Raw genomic sequence first — 18,008 nt, forward strand, 5'->3', positions numbered from 1 at the left:
TTACGGCACATGGGATCTTCATTGCGGCATACAGGACCTTTTTTTTTTTTTTTTTTTTTTTAGCTGCAGCATGCAATCCTTAGCTGTAGCATGTGGCATCTAGTTCTGTGACCAGGGATTGAACCTGGGCCCTCCTGCATTAGAAGCACAGAGTCTTAACCACTGGAATACTAGGGAAGTCCCCATGCCTGTCTTTCAATGCTTCCAGCAGATAAAAGATCCCAAGTCAGCCTCTTAGAAAAGGCTGGAAAGTAAGAGAGATCAAACGATAAGGTCTCAGGCAGGGAGGATGGGGTGGGGCGGGGGTGGGGAGCCCTGTCCCCGACGCAGGGGTAGAAAGGAAAGACGTGTCTAGGAGTGCAGCCAGCACAATAAGGAGGGCCCAGTGAGGGCCTGGGCTCAGTGGCTAACCCAGCTCGATGTCAGAAGGCAAGAAAGGATTGCCTGCCTTCTGTCGGGATCAAGGGAAGTTCCCTCCTCCCACCAGCTCACCCACACAATGTTTGTGGTGCCCTTAAGTTTTGCCAAAGTCTATGGTGTATGTATCAGGCATTTGTGTGGCTGAGGGCTATGTGGGGATGATGGGCCCTGGGACAGTCTATGGAGTTGGAGATTTCAGGGACAGGAAGTAGGAGGCCCCTGGCTTCAGGAAGAGGAGCATGGGGAAGAGAGGAGAGGTTTGAATGAAGGGATGTGCAGGTGTTTGGCTCTGAGGGAGCAGAGCAATGACATGACCATCCATCCCCCCAGAAAAACCTCTCATAACACCTGTGTGACTTCTAGGCTGCCAAGGCCAGGATGGTGTTTGGGATCCAAATAACATTCTTTTTTTTTTTTTTTTTTTTTGCCGCACTGTGAGGCATGTGGGATCTTGGTTCCCTGACCAGGGATCAAACCTGTGCCCCCTGCAGTGGGAGCAGGGAGCCTGGACCACCAGGGAAGTCCAACAAACGACATTCTAGACACAGGCCTCAAGGCTAGCGAACCTTGTCCAATTTGGGTTACATTCTTCTTTCTTTTTTTTTTTTTAAATACAAAAATCAGTCTTCAAAGAGCTGCTAAGTGGGTGCTCTGCTGGAGTTTGTGCCTGAAAATCTCACCTGTAGCTGTGATCTTGCCCAGTCTCTTTCATGTGTCAAAACCACTTTTCTCCCTGGAAGAGGAGGTGTTGGTGTGTGTGTCTGACTGAGGTTCCTCTGTCTAGCAATGGTGACTGTGCGGAAGACCACAGTCTCGGGCCAGGCCTCCTGTCAGGAGCTTCATAGCCAAACTCCTACTTAATCCTTTCCTCAAAGCTGGGCTATTCTTTACCCCATTGTATAGATAAGGACCCAGAGGCTCAGTGATCGCAGTCATGCCTGGATTCAGACCTGTCTGTGTGAATCCAAAGCTCATCTCACATCTTTAATGCTCTGCCATCCCACCCCTGGCCTCCCTTGCTCTGGGCAGGAAAAGGATGAGCCTGGCAAAACCAGGGCTGAGCCTCCATCTGGGAGGGGCGCTGTCTGAGCCGGCGCAGGAATGAAAAATGGAAGATGAGGGGCCATCACCCTGGACCTGGGCCTTTGGAGGGTCCGTTTCTGGGTGTGTCCAGTAAAAAAACAACTGTGCACACATCGGGACTTCAGAGAATTGTCATAACCATCCTATAAGGTAATTAGGATTCCCCTGTTGAAAAAAGAGGCTCAGAGAGGGAGCAAGAGTGACAGGCACTGGGTCACACAGCGACTCAGGGACAGCGCATAATTAGGGCACATGTGCAGCTTCAAAGCTCCCACCCTTGCCTTAAGCCCAAAAGCCTTTAAGGACAAAGCACCCGCTCCTCCAAGTGCCCTCCGGGAACAGCCGTCGGTGGCAGAAGATGGCTGGGGGCTCCTGAGCCCGGGAGCGGGGACCAGATGCTGCGGTCCCTGCGGAGTGAAGGGGAGAGCGCGGCAATATGGATGGGGAGCCCCGGAGGCGGGCAGGGTGCCGAGGCCGGCGCCCGCTGCCACTGGGCAGTGATTGATGACAGCCCGGCAGCGGGAGAAGAGCCACCAGGCCTCCGGAGGCGGCCGAGAGGAGGAGGAGAGGCTATGAATATTTCAGAGAGGCAGCGGGGCTGGAGGGAGGACCGGGCTGGGGGGAGGCGGGGAGGGGGCGAAGGGTCTGCGGGATTAAGGAAGGACAGATATCAGAGACGGGGGAGCTCAGAGAGGGGGAAGGGCCTCAGAGAGAGAGCGGGGCTCCGCGGCGGAAAAGGGGGACTGCGGCGGCGAAAGGGGCTTGGGACGAGGCCTCTGGGGTTAAGGGTGCAGGGGGGCTCAATGAAGGGGACCGAGGGGCAAAGAATCCGTGTCGAGAGGGGCCTCAGCGAGGGGAGGGGCCTCACTGAGGAGGAGGGGGCGCCCAGAGGGTGAGAACCTAGAAGGGGGGGCTAAGTGAGGGGGGAGGGCTCGGTGCTCCTCTTTCTCTTTTGCAAAATAGGGCACGGTTGGTTGGTTGAGGATGGAGACAAAATAGAGCATGGCTGAGGCTGGCGCCCTGTGAGGGAGGCTCCCGGTGTGGTTCCCCAGATCCCCTCCCCACCCCCGATGACCTTCGAGGGGTCGGGGCCATCCCCACCTCGCTGCCCGGGTCAGCGGGAAGGCGCGGCCGCCGGGCGGCAGGTGCTGAGCGTCCCTGTCGCCGGCAGCGTGGCGGAGACCCCGCGGCTGATCGAGGGCACCGAACTGTGCCTGGAGTACGCGCCCTTCGATGAGGACGACGGCCCAGTGGACTGCGACTGCCCCGCCTCCTGCTACCGCGGGCACCGGGGGGACAGGTCAGCGCCCGCCGCTGCGGGGGATGGGGGGTGGGATGGGGGCCGCCCCTCCCCTGTCACCTCTGCCCTCACCACCCCCCCGCCCTGCCCCACCCTGTCCCCCTTCTCACCCAGGACCAAGCACTGGTCCAGCAGTTCCGCGTCACCCCCTCCCAAGAAGAAGAAGAAAAAGAAAGGTGGCCACCGGAGAAGCCGGTGAGAGCCTCCCCCCGGGCTGGAGGCAGTGGGAGGGACACGGTGGGGCCCCCAGGTGCCCATCCCTGGGCGGGCAGAGCTCTGACACCGGGCACTGTGGGCCCCGCCCCTCACTGAGCCCCTTCCCTTCACCAGGCCCTTTCCCCCGCTGAGTTCTCCCTCCCCACCCCACCCCACGCCAATGTCCAGCCACCCCTGAATTGCACAGGCCCACAACCCAGCCTCACACCTTGGAGCACCTGCTCTTGGTCCCCAGCACCCTCCCGCAGGGGTCCTGCACACCCCCAGCTGGGGTCACCTATGGCTCCCCATCTCTACACGCACCTTCTCCCCTGTCCTAAGTGAGGCCCTGGCAAATGTCTGGAGCCCACACTAATCCCATCCAATTGTCTGTCTCCCCCTCTTTCTGCCCCGCCCTCAGCAAAAAGAGGAGACTAGACTCTGAGTGCAGGTCAGTGATGAGGGTGGGGCAGGGAGGGATGGGCTGGGCCAGGAGAGGGTGTCTTTGGGTGGGAGAGGGTCCCAGGCCATTCCCGAGGCCAGAGGCCTGCACCTCAGGGCCTGGGCACCGGCCAACGTGCCAGCGCTTCCCCGCAGAGGCCAGAAATCCCATCACTGGAGCCTCTAACCTTTGGGTTTGAAACAGTTGTGGCTCACAGTGCCCAGGGGGCTGGAAAGGTGATGAGGGGACAACACGGGCACCTCCATCAACTTCTCTCAGGGACCTAGTGGACCCTCAGGGCCTTGATTCGCTGTAGGATGGCTGTTGGCTTGAAGCCCTGGAATCCCCTTTCCAACTTCAAGGCCCCAGGTGCCCAGGCTTCCCCAGCCATCTCCACCACCATGCCACCCCCACCCATCCCTGAGCCCCAGTTCACTAGACAGCCCCCCTCCGACCCCCGTCACTATGTCCGCAGCTGTGGGAGCTCCTCACCCCTTCGCAAGAAGAAGAAGAGTGTGAAGAAACACCGCCGAGACAGGTACCCTCTGTCCCCGGGGGCCTCCGCTTACTTCCGTGGGACTGCCCCCCTCCATGACCAAGGCTGTGTGTGGGCTCAAAAGAACCCTCCTGTGGCCCTACAGGTCTGAATCTGGGTCCCGGAGGAAGAGGCGACACAGGTGAGTGGCACCCCCATGGAGGCGGGCAGGAGGACATGGACAGAGGCCAGTGGTCCCCCTGCAGGGCCTGAGGAAGCCACGATGGGAGGAGGGTTGCCAGGGTCCTGTCGGCTCCATCTACCCACACCAGGGACTCCTCCCCAGAGCCAGACAGAGCGCTGGAGGGTTGGGGAGGAGGAAGGCCATTGCAACTCTCATTTGCCCCATGAGTCAGCCTTGCCTTGGGAGTCCCAAGAATGTCCAGACAACACAGTATACTGGTCCAGTGTCCAAGGGATATATCTGTGGAGGTGCCAGTCAGGAAGGCAGAAACATCAGGACCCCAAATTCGCAGAGAAAGGGCCTGCAGGCAGAAGGATCTCCCTGAAGTAGAAAGGCTCAGTGAGTAGGAGACAGGGCAAGCGGGCTGTGCCTGCATGTGAAGTTTCTGGGGGGCCGGTGCCAGCCGCCAACAGGCCTAATTGCCAGACTGTGAAACCTCCACTCTGTGGGGCTGGGAGCCAGCAAGGGGCTCTGAGCACGACAGCAGGACAGTGACTTTTTCAGGACGGATTGCAGAGAAGGAGGTGTAAGGCCAGAACCCAAGTAGAGGCAGGCATGTGGAAAGTGGAAGAAAACTCAGCGGGGAGGACGGGAGGCTGTGCGGCAGTCACATCCCCACTGTTGGCACTGGAGCCAGACCCACCACCCGCAGCTCCCCTGAGGAGGGGCAGAGTTCTCAGTTTCATTTCCGGCAGTGAGCATTTGCCCATGGCCACACCTTAATCCCAGAGCTTCCCCGGTGGCTCAGCAGTAAAAGAATCTGCCTGCATTGCAGGAGATGCAGAGATGTGGATTCGATCCCTGGGTTGGGAAGGTCCCCTGGAGAGGGAAATGGCAATCCACTCCAGTCTTATTGCCCAGAACATTCCATGGACAAAGGAGCTGGTGGGCTATAGTCCATGGGATCAGAAAGTAGTGGGACATGACTGAGCGACTAAACAACAGCACCTAATCCTGGCTCTCCCAATCCCCCAGTTTCCCATCTCCCCCCTCCCCTGCCGCCCCCCTCCAGTCCTTCTGGGCCAATGGGGGCCCCTCCTGCCCCTCAGTGGTCAGCATCAGCTTGCATAGATCCTCTGTCCCATTCCCGTCAGTCCTGGGAAGGACCTAGAGATGATCTGAGGCCAGACCGGCTCCCCATGGGGAGCCTGAGGCCCAAAGCAAGAAGCTTGTGTTCTAGAACCCAAACCTCTGGAATCCTGGGCCTGTCCCCGACCCACTCTGCTCTCAGGTAAAACACATTCTGGCATTTCTTAGCACACCTTGTTTCTGGTCAGAAGGAGGCATCTGTTCAGGGCTAGAGGGATTGAGCAGGAGTCTGGTGACATCAAGGAGAGTGGGGCTGAGAGACCCACAGGGGTGAGACCTTAGAAGCCTGAGCGGAAGCTTCTTGGTCCATCTCGGTCAAAGGCAGAAGGAGCTGGGCTGAGGGGCTCACCCCAGAGAGCAGGATGAAATGGGAGAGGATCCAGAAGAGTAATCCCAAAGCAGGAAGATCAGCAAGCACAGGGGAAAGCCTTTCTGTCCTAGGCACCAGGCCTGGACCACATAAGACAGAGGGGCAGGAGGCCTGGACTCTGCCCTAGAGAGACCCGTCTGAGGGAACCTGGGGCCCTGGGTCACAGATGAGGTCTGGAGGGGCCGCCTTCACCGTGGCGACTCATCAGAGGGGCTTCTTCCAAGACCAATGCCAGAAGGAAAGGGCAGGTCACCCCTCCTCCTGGGGCCGTGGTCACATCTCCTGTGGCACTCCTGGGGGGAACAGAAGTGGGACCCAGATGCAAGGTGACCCAGGCCAGGACTTACAGGAGAAGGAGGGAAGAAGGCCTGCAGAGTAACAGGGACCAAGGCAGTGGGGTGGGGTGGGCGGGTCCACACCAGCCCAAGAGAGGAGCACACCTCAGGACACAGCCCAGCTGCAGGGCTCCCAGGCCCCGCCCTCCCCGGGCCAGCTCCGGCTCAGGCTGTGCTGTCACAGTAGTGTCTGCTTTCTGTAGATCTCGAAGCCCCAAGAGCAAACGAAAAGAAAAGAACAAAGAGAGGAAAAGGTGAGTACCCTCTCCCACTCTCCAGACCCTCAGCCGGCCCCCCCACCCCCCTCAAAAAAAGCCCTGGCCTTCTGGAATCACAGAATCAGGCCCTTGAAGATAGCTCATTTTTGTCCCTGCTGCCCAGATGGAAAAATTCAGACCCAGAGAGGAAGCGGAGACTGCCCCCCACCCCCGCCCCCATCGCAGTCATAGGAACACCAGCTGAGGGCCGAATGAGATCCTGGGAGGCTGGGACTGCCTAGAGAGAAGGACGCCTTTTTCCTAATACTGACAAATGACCCACATGGACTAGCTCTGTACCCTGGATGGGCATGGCTTGTGTTATTTTTGTAGGAGACTATGTGGGGGGAGGTATGGGGGCCATGGGAGGAGAGGGAGGTTTTGGGGGTGCAGGTTATGGGAGGGGAGAGTATGGGGTGTCCCCCATGGGCTATGGGGGCAGGGGTAAACTACATGAGGGGGGGTCACGGATGGAAGCAGAGGCTTCCATCAGGTCTTCACAGGGATCCCCCAGGGAGATGAGGCAGACTGTGAGGGCAGCCGATTTCTCTCCCAGGCCGCACGCAGAGTCCCCAGGCCGCAGGTCCCATCGTCACAGCAGCGGCAGCTCCCACAGCCCCTCCCTGTCCTCCCATTACAGTAATTCCAGATCACCCAGCAGGTAGGTGCCAGGCTACCAGGGGCCTCTCAGGGGTGGCTGAGCTCCCTTTCTGCTGGAGGGAGGGTGCCTGCAGTCCCCAAGGCTGGTTAGTGGCACTGGTGGACAGACAGGAACAGCATCAGTGGGTAAATTTACTAGGACAGCTGTGCTGGGCACAGGCTAGGTCGCTTCCGTCGTGTTCAACTTTTTGTGACCCCATGGACTATAGCTTCGCTATAGCCCTGCCAGGCTTCTCTGTCCATGGGATTCTCCAGGCAAGGAGACTGGAGTGGGTTGCCATGGCCTCCTCCAGGGGTTCTTCCCCACTCAGGGATCGAACCCTCACCTTTTACATCTGCAGCTTCGGCGGGCGGGTCCAAGCGCCACAAGGGACCGTGGTACTGCCCTTGCCCAAAGGCGCCCCCGACTGTGACTGGGGACAAGGCAATGTGAGGGCTGGGAACTTGCTCTCTCCCCGGAAGGGTTTCCTGGCGAAGGGAGGGGGCAGGGGAGGGAGTGGGGGAGGAAGGAGGGAGGGGCAGGAGCTTGCAGACCGGGCGTCCCACGCTGGCTCCCCCGATGCAGGCTAAGCCCCAAACACCGAGACGACGGGCGGAAGACGGGTAGCCAGAGGTCCAGCGGGAGCCGGTCGCCGTCCCCATCCGGCGGCAGCGGATGGGGGTCGCCCCAGCAGAACGGCGGCAGCAGACAGCGGAGCGGAGCGCACGGGGGCCGCCCGGGCTCGGCGCAGAGCCCGCTCGATGTACGTACGCTTGGCTTTGCGGAGGGTTCCCGCGCCGCGCGGGCTGCGCCGAGCGGGGTCGGGGGCGGAGCGGGGTCGCACCGGGTCGCCGCGGGGTAGGGGCCAGTGAGTGCGAGGGGGCCGGCCGCTCCCCCCTCCCTGGGGCCCTGCCCGCACCAGAGCGGCCAGGAAGGCCGGGTGGTTTCGCCCAGTTGGCCTTAGTGTCAGGGTGAGGAAGGTCTGCACTCCTGACCTTGGCACACTGAAGGCCAGAGCAGGTTGACCACTGGGGCATCAGCCAGTTGGGTAAAGAGCTGAAAAGGAACCCAGGCCTTCGGCCCCGCTTCCCGCAGGCGTATGTGGGGTAGGAGGGGGCGTGGGCTGTGGTAGGGGTCGCAGTTGGGATACAAGGTTCAAGAGTCAGGACCGCCCCGCCCCCCTCGGGCGTCATTGGCGCCCCAGCCTCCCTCTCCCCACCGAGTCCTTTCCCCCTCTGGAGAGCCCTTCCTTCCTCAGCCCCTCACAGCCCCTCTCCCTCTCTCAGATCCCTCCCCCGTCTGTCCCCTTGCATTTCTGCAGTCCCTGCTCCAGGGAAACCTGTCCTTTCGAGGGCATTGCTTAGACGAGGGTCTCAAACCTGCAGCTTCACTTCCCTCGGCCCATCCTTCCTAAGGCACCTCCCCACACACGTCTCCCTCAGAGGTGCTGTCCCCACCCAACTTCTAGGAGGTGCACAGACTCCGGGAGACCCATGGGGCTGTGTGGTAACTGATGAAGAAGCCTTTTCTGGGTGGATGGACTGGGCCAGGGTGGGAGGCTCTCCCAGGTCCCTCCAGAGGCCCACATCCCCTTTTGTCTGCCCCTCTTAGAGTCCAGGGTGGAGCCCCCCCCCCCCCAGGGAGAAGGGGACTGCAGTGCTGGCAGGGGCACTGGATGGGCACAGGGGACTTGGGGTGGGTAGGCCAGCAGGTCCCCCCTAGACCTGCAGGCTACCCCTAGGAGCCTCAGTGGGGGTGGGGGCTGTCCCTCCCCAGACCTCAGGTCTCAGCAGCAAACATGTACGTGTTGGTCAGTTTCATTTTGATTTTTGGCTGTTTCCTTTCACTCCTTTTCTTTTCTCAAACACCCTTACTCCTATGGCCTCCGCGAGGAAAGCCAAGGGCAGCTGACAAAGGGCTCTGAGTCTCAAGATCATTTTTATTTAAGGACATCCCCTGTCTTGAAACCGTCCCACCTGGACAGGGTGCCAGGCTCCTGGGCTCCGAAGAGCCTCACTGGGCTACGTGGGGAGGATCACTCCTGTGTCCCTGGGTCTGTCTTGGTCGGGGGAGAGGGCTCACAGAGGTAGCTGAGGGCGGCCAGGACAGGGACTGGTGCCACAGGCCACAGAGGAGATGTCCAACTTGGGCAAACCCCATAGAGCGTCCCCATCCCCAACCCCATGGGCACAGAGCTGGATTAGCACAGCGCCTCAGACACCTTCTCCAGGAAACTTCCTATCTTCTGACAAGCGCAGAAATGCAGGTTCTCTCCATCAGGGCCTTCCGCCTCCCCCACCCTGGAGGCCCAAACAACAGCCAGCAAGGGCCCAGGGCCTGCGCAGACATAATGGCCAATTAAGTAAAATCCCAGGAGAGGGCAATCAGGGAAGGCCGCCTAGCTTCCGGCCGTGGGGAGGAAGCCTCTGCAGTACCCCAGTCCTGTCTTCCTAACAAACATGGAAGTTGGCACTGCCCTGGGAGTTTTCTAGAAGACAACACTTTGTTACTCTTCCCGCCAAGCATGCCCCCCAGATCCTCTCTACCCCTTGCATCCTAGGAGGTCTGGGACTTCCGGAACATCCCAGGCCTCTCACCCGAACCTCACCCCCTCTTGCCTGCACATCCTTTCAGAGGAGTGAAATGACATGGTTCTCATTCCAGGGAGGTGAGGTGGGCTCTGGGGTCACAGACTTTGGCCAGTAACCAAAAATGTCTTTGGGAAAAAGTACCAGAGGGTGGGGTGGTATTCTTGGATGCTACCTTTAAAAAAAAAAGAGAGAGAAACAAATGGGAAAAGAAAAAGCTCATCGTTTTTTAACCCCGTCTATGTTTTTGTTTGTTTTTTTTTTAGCCTCCCATTTGAAACGTGGTAATACTGTGATTCCATTTCTTGTTTAGCCGGCAAGGGGAGAGGGTGGGGAAGTTTATGTAATTTTTCCTGTTATTTTGTTTTTCTTCGTATTTCCTTTCTTTTTTTTCATTTTGTAACGTACAGAAATGCAAAGCATCTCTCAGGGTTTTTTTCCTCTATCTTCTATGTTGTTCTAGAATTTTGCTTTTGTGTGTGTTACTGTGGGGATTGCTCCTTCTAATGCAGAGATGGTTTTTGAATCTCAAGTGAACATTAGTCATATACATATCTATATTTTTTTTCCTTTGTAATCAGGATTTAAAAGGGAAGATAACTCCTAAAAAAAAAAAAAAAAGACTCCAGTACCAACAGCTCCTGCCAAACCCTGGGTACCAGCCAGCCCTCCCCTCCACCTCAGGGCATAAGCTGGAACTGCTTCAGCTTTTAAATTAACAAAAGATGGTGTGTCCATGTCTCAGTCTATAAGGAACCTTGCTGAGAAGCTGAGAAACACAGGGAAGGCAAGAGGTCATCATCCATTGCTTCCCAGAGCCCTGAACTTTCTCAGTTCCATTCCTTCCAGGTCTCAGATCCTTAGGAGGCCCTGGAGCAGGGAGCTGAAGATGCACGATAGAGTTTAATTCAGGTGAGGGATGCAAAGCCAGATACTCTCAGGCAAAAGAAAAAGTCCATCCTGGGCTGGACTGAGTGCTAGCTCCTGACACATCTCTTAGTTGTCCCATTCCAGGGCAGAGCTGAGCCCCAGAGGGATTTCTGGGTTCTGCTGTTTATTGTTCCCTGCAACTCAGAGAGGTCAAGTGACCAGCTCAAGGTCACACTGCTTTTTAGAGGTTGATCCAAAAGGAGACTGCAGCCTTCTAACCTCAAGACTCCCAGGCACAGCCAAGATGTGGGAGGATTGTCAATAGAAAACCCACTCCAAGGAGCCTTGAGCAAGGGGAGGAGGATGTGGGAGGTGGCTGCTGGGTGTCTCAGCTCCTGCTTCCCTCCCTGGGGATCCCAACAGGTGTCAAGGCTGGCTTCCAGCTCTCTCAGCTCCCCAGCACGGGAGCCTGCCTGCACCAAAATCAGGCTATGGGGGGGCCCAACATTACACAGCCCAGTTCTACATGATTGCTGCCTCAGAGAGCCACAGAGCCCCACGCCCCCACAGTTCCCATACATGTGGGGAAATGAACAGGCACAGAAAGGGAAGGGAGTGACTCAAAGCAAGCTATGTGGGACAGACAAGGAAGATGACCTCACGGGACAAATCCTTCCATCCCATCTCACCTGCCTCCCTCCACCCCCAAGAACATACCTGCTAGCTCTGCCCTCTGCAACACACAGGCTGCAGGTTTTGCAGCCTTAAGCAGCAGGGTCCCCTGCCTCAGCTGCACCTGCCCCTAGTGTCGAAAGTGTTGAAGGAAGCCTTGCTGTTTGGTGAGGATGGCAGAGGACTTGGGGAGCAAGGCCCCCGGGCTCTCTCTGGCCTCTGCCTCAGGCTCAAGTCTCATCATCCAATGGGTGGCCTAGAGTGACTCCAAAAAAGGTGCCCGTGGATCTTCCCAACCTGCCTCATCTCAGCCTCCCCGTCCCACCCTACCCGCCCCCCACCCCCAGGAAAGAGCAGTGACCACAGCTGTAGGGGGGCAGTCAGGATAGGAAGGGACACCCTGGCATTTCTTCCAGGATGAAGCCAGAAGACAGAAGGGATGAATTTTGGTAAAATGATACTGAAAGTGAAAGTGAAGTCACTCAGTCCTGTCCGACTCTTTGTGACCCCAGGGACTGCAGCCTACCAGGCTCCTCTGTCCATGGGATTTTCCAGGCAATAGTACTGGAGTGGATTGCCATTTCCTTCTGCAGCAGATCTTCCCGATCCAGGGATCGGACCCAGGTCTCCCGCATTGTAGACAGACACTTTACCGTCTGAGCTACCAGGGCCAACAAAAATGATACTGAAGCCAGGGGTAAAGGGGAGTTGAGGCTGAGCCAGTCCTCCAAATTGAGTCTGTGGTTGCCTTCCCTTTTAAATGCCTGATCCCTTTCACCCCACCAGTCCACTCCGATTGGCCTTGTTTAACCAGCTTTTCTCTTCTGTCTGGGTCCACCTTCCCCTCTGTCTTCCCCCCTCTGTCTGTGTTTCCTTCTGCCCTTGTTTCTCTGTGTCTCTTGGTCTGTCTGTCTCTATGTGTGTCTCTCTGTCTCTTCCTCACCACCTCTCGCCCCTGACTTGGGCCTCTCTCCCCATACGCTGCCAGCCCCTCCTTCACCCGTGCTGTGGTTCTGTTCCCATCAGCTGCTTCCTGCATGCCCTCTGGAGGTTTTCTGTTGTTTAAAGAGTTAAGGAAAGGTTGACTCTTGGAGTGTGTGGGTTAAAAAAAAAAAAAGGCAAACAGAAATGGCTGGGCAGGATCTCACTCCCATCCCTGGGACTAGACCGAAAGCCGCAAGGCTGCCCCGTGCGATTCAGAGTGGGAGCACAGCTTAGCGTCTCTGTCTTCCCGGATTCTGCATTCCCAATGCGGAGACCTTCTTTTCTCTTTTATTATTGCATTCCTGTCCCTGACCACTGAGAAGGTAGGTATTCCGGCTCCGCTGTGCGCCGCTCCCATCTCCAGATAAGCCCCGCCACTCTGCTTGGTTTGAATGTGGTTTTCTTTCTCTCTCAATCTCTCGATCTCGCTCTGGTTGGTTTTTCTCCCCTCCCATTTTCTTTCTTTCTTTTAGTGACTACTCATTTGTAACTTGCATTTTCTCCAAATGAGCTGCAAAGCTGTGTTTCCTGGTTTGTCGTTTAGTTTTCTTGACTTTCCACCCCCGCCCCCCCAGCTTTTCTGGTTCATTCTACCCTCCTTTCCCACCTTCCCCTTCTTCTTCTCCATCCCGCCCCCAGCCCCTCCCTCATGGCCCTCTCTCTTTCTCATTTGTTGTCCGAATGCATTTCTGTGTGGTTTAGCATTCTGAGTTTGTGTTCCCTTCCTGAATTGTATGCTGCGGTCGAGCCAACTTGATTTCTGTTTTCTGGAGTAGCTGTTAAGCCCCTGACCCTTCACCCTGCCCATCCCCTGAGCCACCCTGGGCAGTAAGCAATGTTGGAGGGGGTCTGTGCTGGGCCTGTTGGCCTCCAGATCCTGGAAGAAGTTCTGGCTGAGGTCAGTCCTAAGGAAACAGCTCTGTCCCACCCTCCAGGCCCTGCTGGGCCCCTTCGGTCCTGCCCTGGCGGCAGGTGGAGCTTTAGCAGGGAGCCACAGACTCTGGGGTGGTAGCTGGCATCAGGGCTGAACTGCCTCCCTGATGTACCTTTCAGGTGTTAAATGGTAGTTGAACTTCAGGGGCAACGCCAGCTGGCCAGGAACAGTTGCCGGAAGTACACAGTAGGATGGCTGCTTGGCAAAGTCTCTGTGGGGCAATCTGAGAGATGGAGAGGATGACACTCAGCTCACCCGCCCGCTGCCTGGACCCAAACCCAACCAGACCGGGGCTCCCTCAATCCCCAGTGTCCTTCCATTCTTCCAGGTTTGAGCTAAATGCAGCGCCCAGTGCAGATGGTCCAGAAGGGACAGTCAGCAGGGGCCAGGGTCCCCCCAGGATGCTGAGGCAGAGCTAGGCCTCGATCCGGGGACCTGGGACTCCCAGCTCAGTGCACATGCAGGCACGGAGGATACACATCAGCAGTTGGTCCTCAGGGGCCTCCCCTCCCCATACCTGCCCTTGACACTGTTTCCTCTCCCACCTGGGAGGCGCTGCAGAAGTTGGATATCACAGCCCTTGGGAGGCCTCAGCGGGGCTCCATCCTGAGCTTTTGACAAGAGAAAGGCTGCCTATTCACCCTCTCCTTCCCACCCCCATGTTGGCCCCAAAGGTAGGTCCTGGGGAGGTCACCCACCAGAGCATCCCTCATTCCTGGGTGGTGCTGGAGGGCAGAGAAGGAAACTGCTCAGGGAGGGAGAAAGCACTGTTGTTCCGCTGGAGGAGACTCTGTCCCAGCCTCACGGGAGAGTGGAGGCCTCACCTTCGAGGAGTATCCAATGTGACCAGTTCAGTTCAGTTCAGTCGCTCAGTCGTGTCTGACTCTTTGCGACCCCATGAATCGCAGCACGCCAGGCCTCCCTGTTCATCGCCATCTCCCGGTGTGACCAGGGCTCCTGAAATGAGATTTTCAGATGCTGAGTTAGAGGGGGTAATGGTTTCAGATGCTCACTTGTTCTTGTCCTAAAGGATACCAAGATCAGGTGAGCGCCCTCTCCCTTACTATTCTTGTCTTTCCCCCACAAATGTCTTGCATACTAAGCAAAAGATGGCAAGTAGCAAGTGGTACCAAGGGGCAGAGAGGCTCCTGAGAGCAAGGCTCAGAGGCAGGTGAGGTCCTTCATTCCTGCATGCACGCACTAAGCCAGCACCTGCTGATCCTCCTCCATGCCGGGCCCCATCTGGGTGTCCATGCCAGGGAGAGGCAGGCAGACCTGGGTTCACAGCCCCCACCTGCCAGGCTGGAGGAATGACAAAGATCACTCAGAACAATGCGAGGGAAGAGATGAACCATGGATAAGGAGCTAGTTCCTGCTGGTCATGGTACCCCCAGCCCTGGCACAGCCTGGCTCAGTCCACACCGAGGGAAGGAACAAGGATCTGTGGGATCATAGAGGAGAGTACCCAACTCAGGGTGAGGATCAAGAGAGGCTTCCTGGAGGGAGCGGCCTTGAGCTAGGGTAGAGGACTGATAGGAATTAGCCATGCTGTTGCCTGGAAAATCCCAGGGACAGCGGAGCCTGGTGGGCTGCCATCTATGGGGCTGCACAGAGTTGGACACGACTGAAGCGACTCAGCAGCAGCAGCAGCCATGCTGTGGGAAAGAAAGTGAAGGGGAAAGAGGCAGGAAGGGACAAGAGTCCCTAAGAGCAGGCTCCTGGAGATGTTTGGAGGTCCTTGGCCACCAGTTCTGTCCAGCTATGAAGTTCCATGGTGTCTGGACTTGGATGTCCCTAGACTCCTGGGAAGAATGAGAGCCCAGCTGGAGATGAGGCTTACCCTCTGGCAGGATCAGGGTGATTCTTTATCCTCAGCTTCTGGAGGCATGGGTGGATCAGGGTGAGACAGGCTCTAGAAGTCTCCCCAGGGAGGTGCTATCTGCTACCCTGTCCATCACAGCCTTCCTCATATCCTCCTCCATCTGGGCACTTGGGTGATACCTCATGGGGCCCCAGGCCTTCCTGCCCTGCTCCGACCCTATTCATCTATAAAGGGACCATGAGTCAGTTGACCTCTGAAGAGAACCTCTCAAGCCCTGTAGAGGCCTACCAAGCAAAGATCCACTTATCCCCCGCAATACCAACAGAGAAACTGAGGTTCTCAGAGTTGATCACTTCCTTAAGGCTTCGTAGCGAACTCAAATCAGAGCTAATCCCAAGGTGTTCCACCTTGCCAGTTAGTATCATCTTGGGCTCTGGCAGCCATTTGCCTTGAAGGAGGTGAGAGGGAAATGGGGAAGAGCTTGGACTTCAAGACATGCTAAGCGGAAGGCATCCAGATCCATGCTGGGGTCTGGTCCAGGGGCCTGGACCTTAGTGGTTAGGATCCTGGAGACGTCGTTCTCATTTGCCTCCTCTGGAAGGAAAAGGATGCTGGATAACAGAACCTAGTTCTGGGAGCTTGGGCGCTGGGGTGGAGGGGGTCGGTGTTAGAAGAGACGAAGGTCTCCTGGTGATGTCTACTGAGAGTGGACTGCCATTTCAGAGGGGCCATGGCCGAACACTCCCAGTCTCCATCTCTCCCAGCAGAGGCGAGCTGGTGATAAGGAAGGTCAGGGTGCTCAAGGGGCACCCCAGTCCCCAGTGATATTCACTCTGCCTGCCTATGCCTGCCTATGCCTGCCTCTGCTCTAAACACAGGCTCTGGGCTTCATGGCCCACTGGGCTTTGAACAGTTGCTCTCCCCGCTATGGCTGGTGTTCGCTGACTGCTGCACCCACCAATCACGAGCTAGCTACACCCTGCCCCAAGCGGGGCTAACTTCTTGGCCGATGGGTTCATGCTTGCACAGAGAGGTCTTGACAGCCCCAACCCTCGACACTGCCTCCATCCGGAAGTACCCAGGACCATACCAAGGAAGTCACACTCCTTCCCGTCCCTGGCAGCAAGGTGCCCTGAGACATGGCAGCTGGTTTTGCTTTTTCTTCCAAAGAGGCTGCCAAAGGAGCTTGGCCCAGAGCCTGCCCCTTTCCCAGGACTCCCTGGCTGGGCCCTGGCCCATGTAGGGGCCTGACTTCCTTCCTCAGTAACTCATATCGAGGCCCTATTAGATGCCAAGTTCTGTGATTAAAAACTGAGGTTACAGGGGACCTCCCTGGTTAAGTAGTTAAGATCCTGCACTTCCAACGCACAGGGTGCGGGTTTGATCCCTGGTTGTGGGATTAAGATCCCACATGCTGCTCAGTGTGGTACAGAAAAAAAAAAAAAAAAAAACGAGGTTACAAAGCTGACTCCTACACCAAATTGGCCCTGAAGGTGCTCAGAGTCAAGTTGGTGCTGGTGACTGAGGGATGGGGAGGAATGAGGGACAGACAGACTCACAGACAAGGACAATCAACTGTTACTGGCCCGAAGCCCAAGGACAGGAGGAAGGGTCAGTTCTGCGGAGGGAGGGGGATGGAAAGGGGAGTCAGGGAATCCTGGAACATTTGCTCTGGAAGGGACAGCCAGAAGCAAAGTCTGGCCCTGTCATTTTGTGGATGGGAAACTGAGGCCCAGATTGGGCAAGCGACTTGGCCAAGGTCACTCAGTGAGGTCAGTAGTGGCAGGCTCTCAGAGCCCTGCTTCCCAGCCAGGGCCCTTTCCGGTTTTCCGTAGCCCGATCCTTGTGTCCTGAGTCCACTTTTGGAAAAAACATTCCACATCTCTATCCAGTGGCTGCTCCAGAGGTGACCCCTGGGCGCAGGCCCAAGGAGCCAGGCGCTGCCCATCCTTCCTCCAGAGGCGGCGTGGCCTCCTCCCGGCCTAGAATGGGGTGGTTGCGTTTTTCTCTCTCTCTCTCTATCTCTCTTGCATTTTTGTGAATCTAATGATGAACTTACGCTACCACACTTTTCCCTTCTCTTACACATCTTACCTACTAAAGGAGGAAGTGCCACTTTATTGGTAAGTGGACGTTAACCAAGAGGGACTTAAAAAATCAGAACTTAAAAAAAAAAAGAAAAAGAAAGGAAAAGAAAAGAGAGAAACAGAAAGACAGTCGGGTGCTACTGACAGCTCCACAGATCTCTGCAGGGTCGGAAAACAAAGAAAGAAAAAAAAATGTTAACAGAAAAATGTCAGTTCCCCAGGAGTTCAGACATTGGTTTGATTTTTGGTATCTAATGACATTTGTGGATTTTTTTTTTAATTTCTGTTTTTCCTCCCTTTCTTCGGTTCAGTTTTGAGTTCAGTTGTCCCGCCCCGCCCCCACCCCATCTGTGTGCCGTGTGCCCCCCCACCCCACCCCACCCCCACCCACCCCCACGCGCTGGGCAGCCTGGCCTGGTGGGCTGGCCCTGGCCCGGCCTCCCCGGTGCCCGCCCTCTCTCTTCTCTCTGCCGGGATCCTCCATCCCGTCGAGGGGCGGGGGCAATGCCAGCCCCCCCCCCCCCCGTGCCCGTCCTGGATGCCCCTCCCTGTCAGCCCCCTCCCCAGCCCCCACCGCTCCGTCCCTCTTGTGTTTTGCATGCCGAGAACCTTGCATGAGCTGCACTGTTGAGGCCAGAAGGTGGACAATCAGGAGAGGCAGAGGCAGGGCAGGCGCGGGGAACCGTGTGTGCGATGCTCCGGGACTGGCAGGCCCCCGGCCCGGGCCCGGTGAAAGCCCCCTCTCCTTCTCTCCCCCCACCCCACCCGCCCGCTCTCTCCCCCTGCGCCCTCTCTGGTTCCTCCTCTGGATCTGCCCTCTCCGTCTGTCCTCTTCTTTCTCTCTGCTGCGCTAACCTCTTCCCCGTCTCTTTCCTCTCTGCTCGGCTCTGTCTGCCCCCCTCTGGACTCTCCGTCTCTGCCCCGTCTCTGCCCGCCCCTCTCGCCCCCGCCCTGTCCCCTCTCCACCCCGCTCTGTGCCCTCTCTGCCTCTCTCCCCGTCAGAAGCCCAGCTCGCCCTCGCCCAGGGCCCGCGACCAGGCTGATGCCGGCGCAGCCACGCCGCCCGCGCGGGGGAAGGAGAGCCCGAGCCCGCGCTCGGCGCCGTCGTCGCGAGGCAGAGGAGGCCGCGCGGCGGGCGGGGCGGCCAGGCGGCGGCGGCGGCGGCGGCGGCGGAGGCGGCGATCGCGGTCCTCGGCGTCCG

The 18,008-nt window shown here is 57.6% G+C and overlaps 1 protein-coding gene and 1 long non-coding RNA gene across 2 annotated transcripts in view; both read left to right on the forward strand.

Moving 5' to 3' along the window:
- The window catches only part of SRRM3 (serine/arginine repetitive matrix 3), a 53,946-nt gene that overhangs the window by 31,450 nt on the left and 4,488 nt on the right, over nucleotides 1-18,008 (forward strand). Inside the window, exons 4-12 of the mRNA XM_040266702.1 lie at nucleotides 2,675-2,803; nucleotides 2,918-2,998; nucleotides 3,420-3,449; nucleotides 3,916-3,978; nucleotides 4,082-4,117; nucleotides 6,157-6,207; nucleotides 6,767-6,871; nucleotides 7,436-7,613; nucleotides 17,810-18,003. Of these exons, the coding sequence (XP_040122636.1) occupies nucleotides 2,675-2,803; nucleotides 2,918-2,998; nucleotides 3,420-3,449; nucleotides 3,916-3,978; nucleotides 4,082-4,117; nucleotides 6,157-6,207; nucleotides 6,767-6,871; nucleotides 7,436-7,613; nucleotides 17,810-18,003 (867 nt within the window). The remainder of the gene's footprint in view (nucleotides 1-2,674; nucleotides 2,804-2,917; nucleotides 2,999-3,419; nucleotides 3,450-3,915; nucleotides 3,979-4,081; nucleotides 4,118-6,156; nucleotides 6,208-6,766; nucleotides 6,872-7,435; nucleotides 7,614-17,809; nucleotides 18,004-18,008) is intronic.
- Nucleotides 11,577-16,919, forward strand: LOC120878860. Its single transcript, XR_005724637.1, has 2 exons — nucleotides 11,577-12,287; nucleotides 16,824-16,919. It is a non-coding gene; the product is annotated as an uncharacterized LOC120878860 (long non-coding RNA).

This window comes from Oryx dammah, unplaced genomic scaffold (genome assembly GCF_014754425.2).
Source record: "Oryx dammah isolate SB20612 unplaced genomic scaffold, SCBI_Odam_1.1 HiC_scaffold_2, whole genome shotgun sequence".
NCBI classification, from domain to species: domain Eukaryota; kingdom Metazoa; phylum Chordata; class Mammalia; order Artiodactyla; family Bovidae; genus Oryx; species Oryx dammah.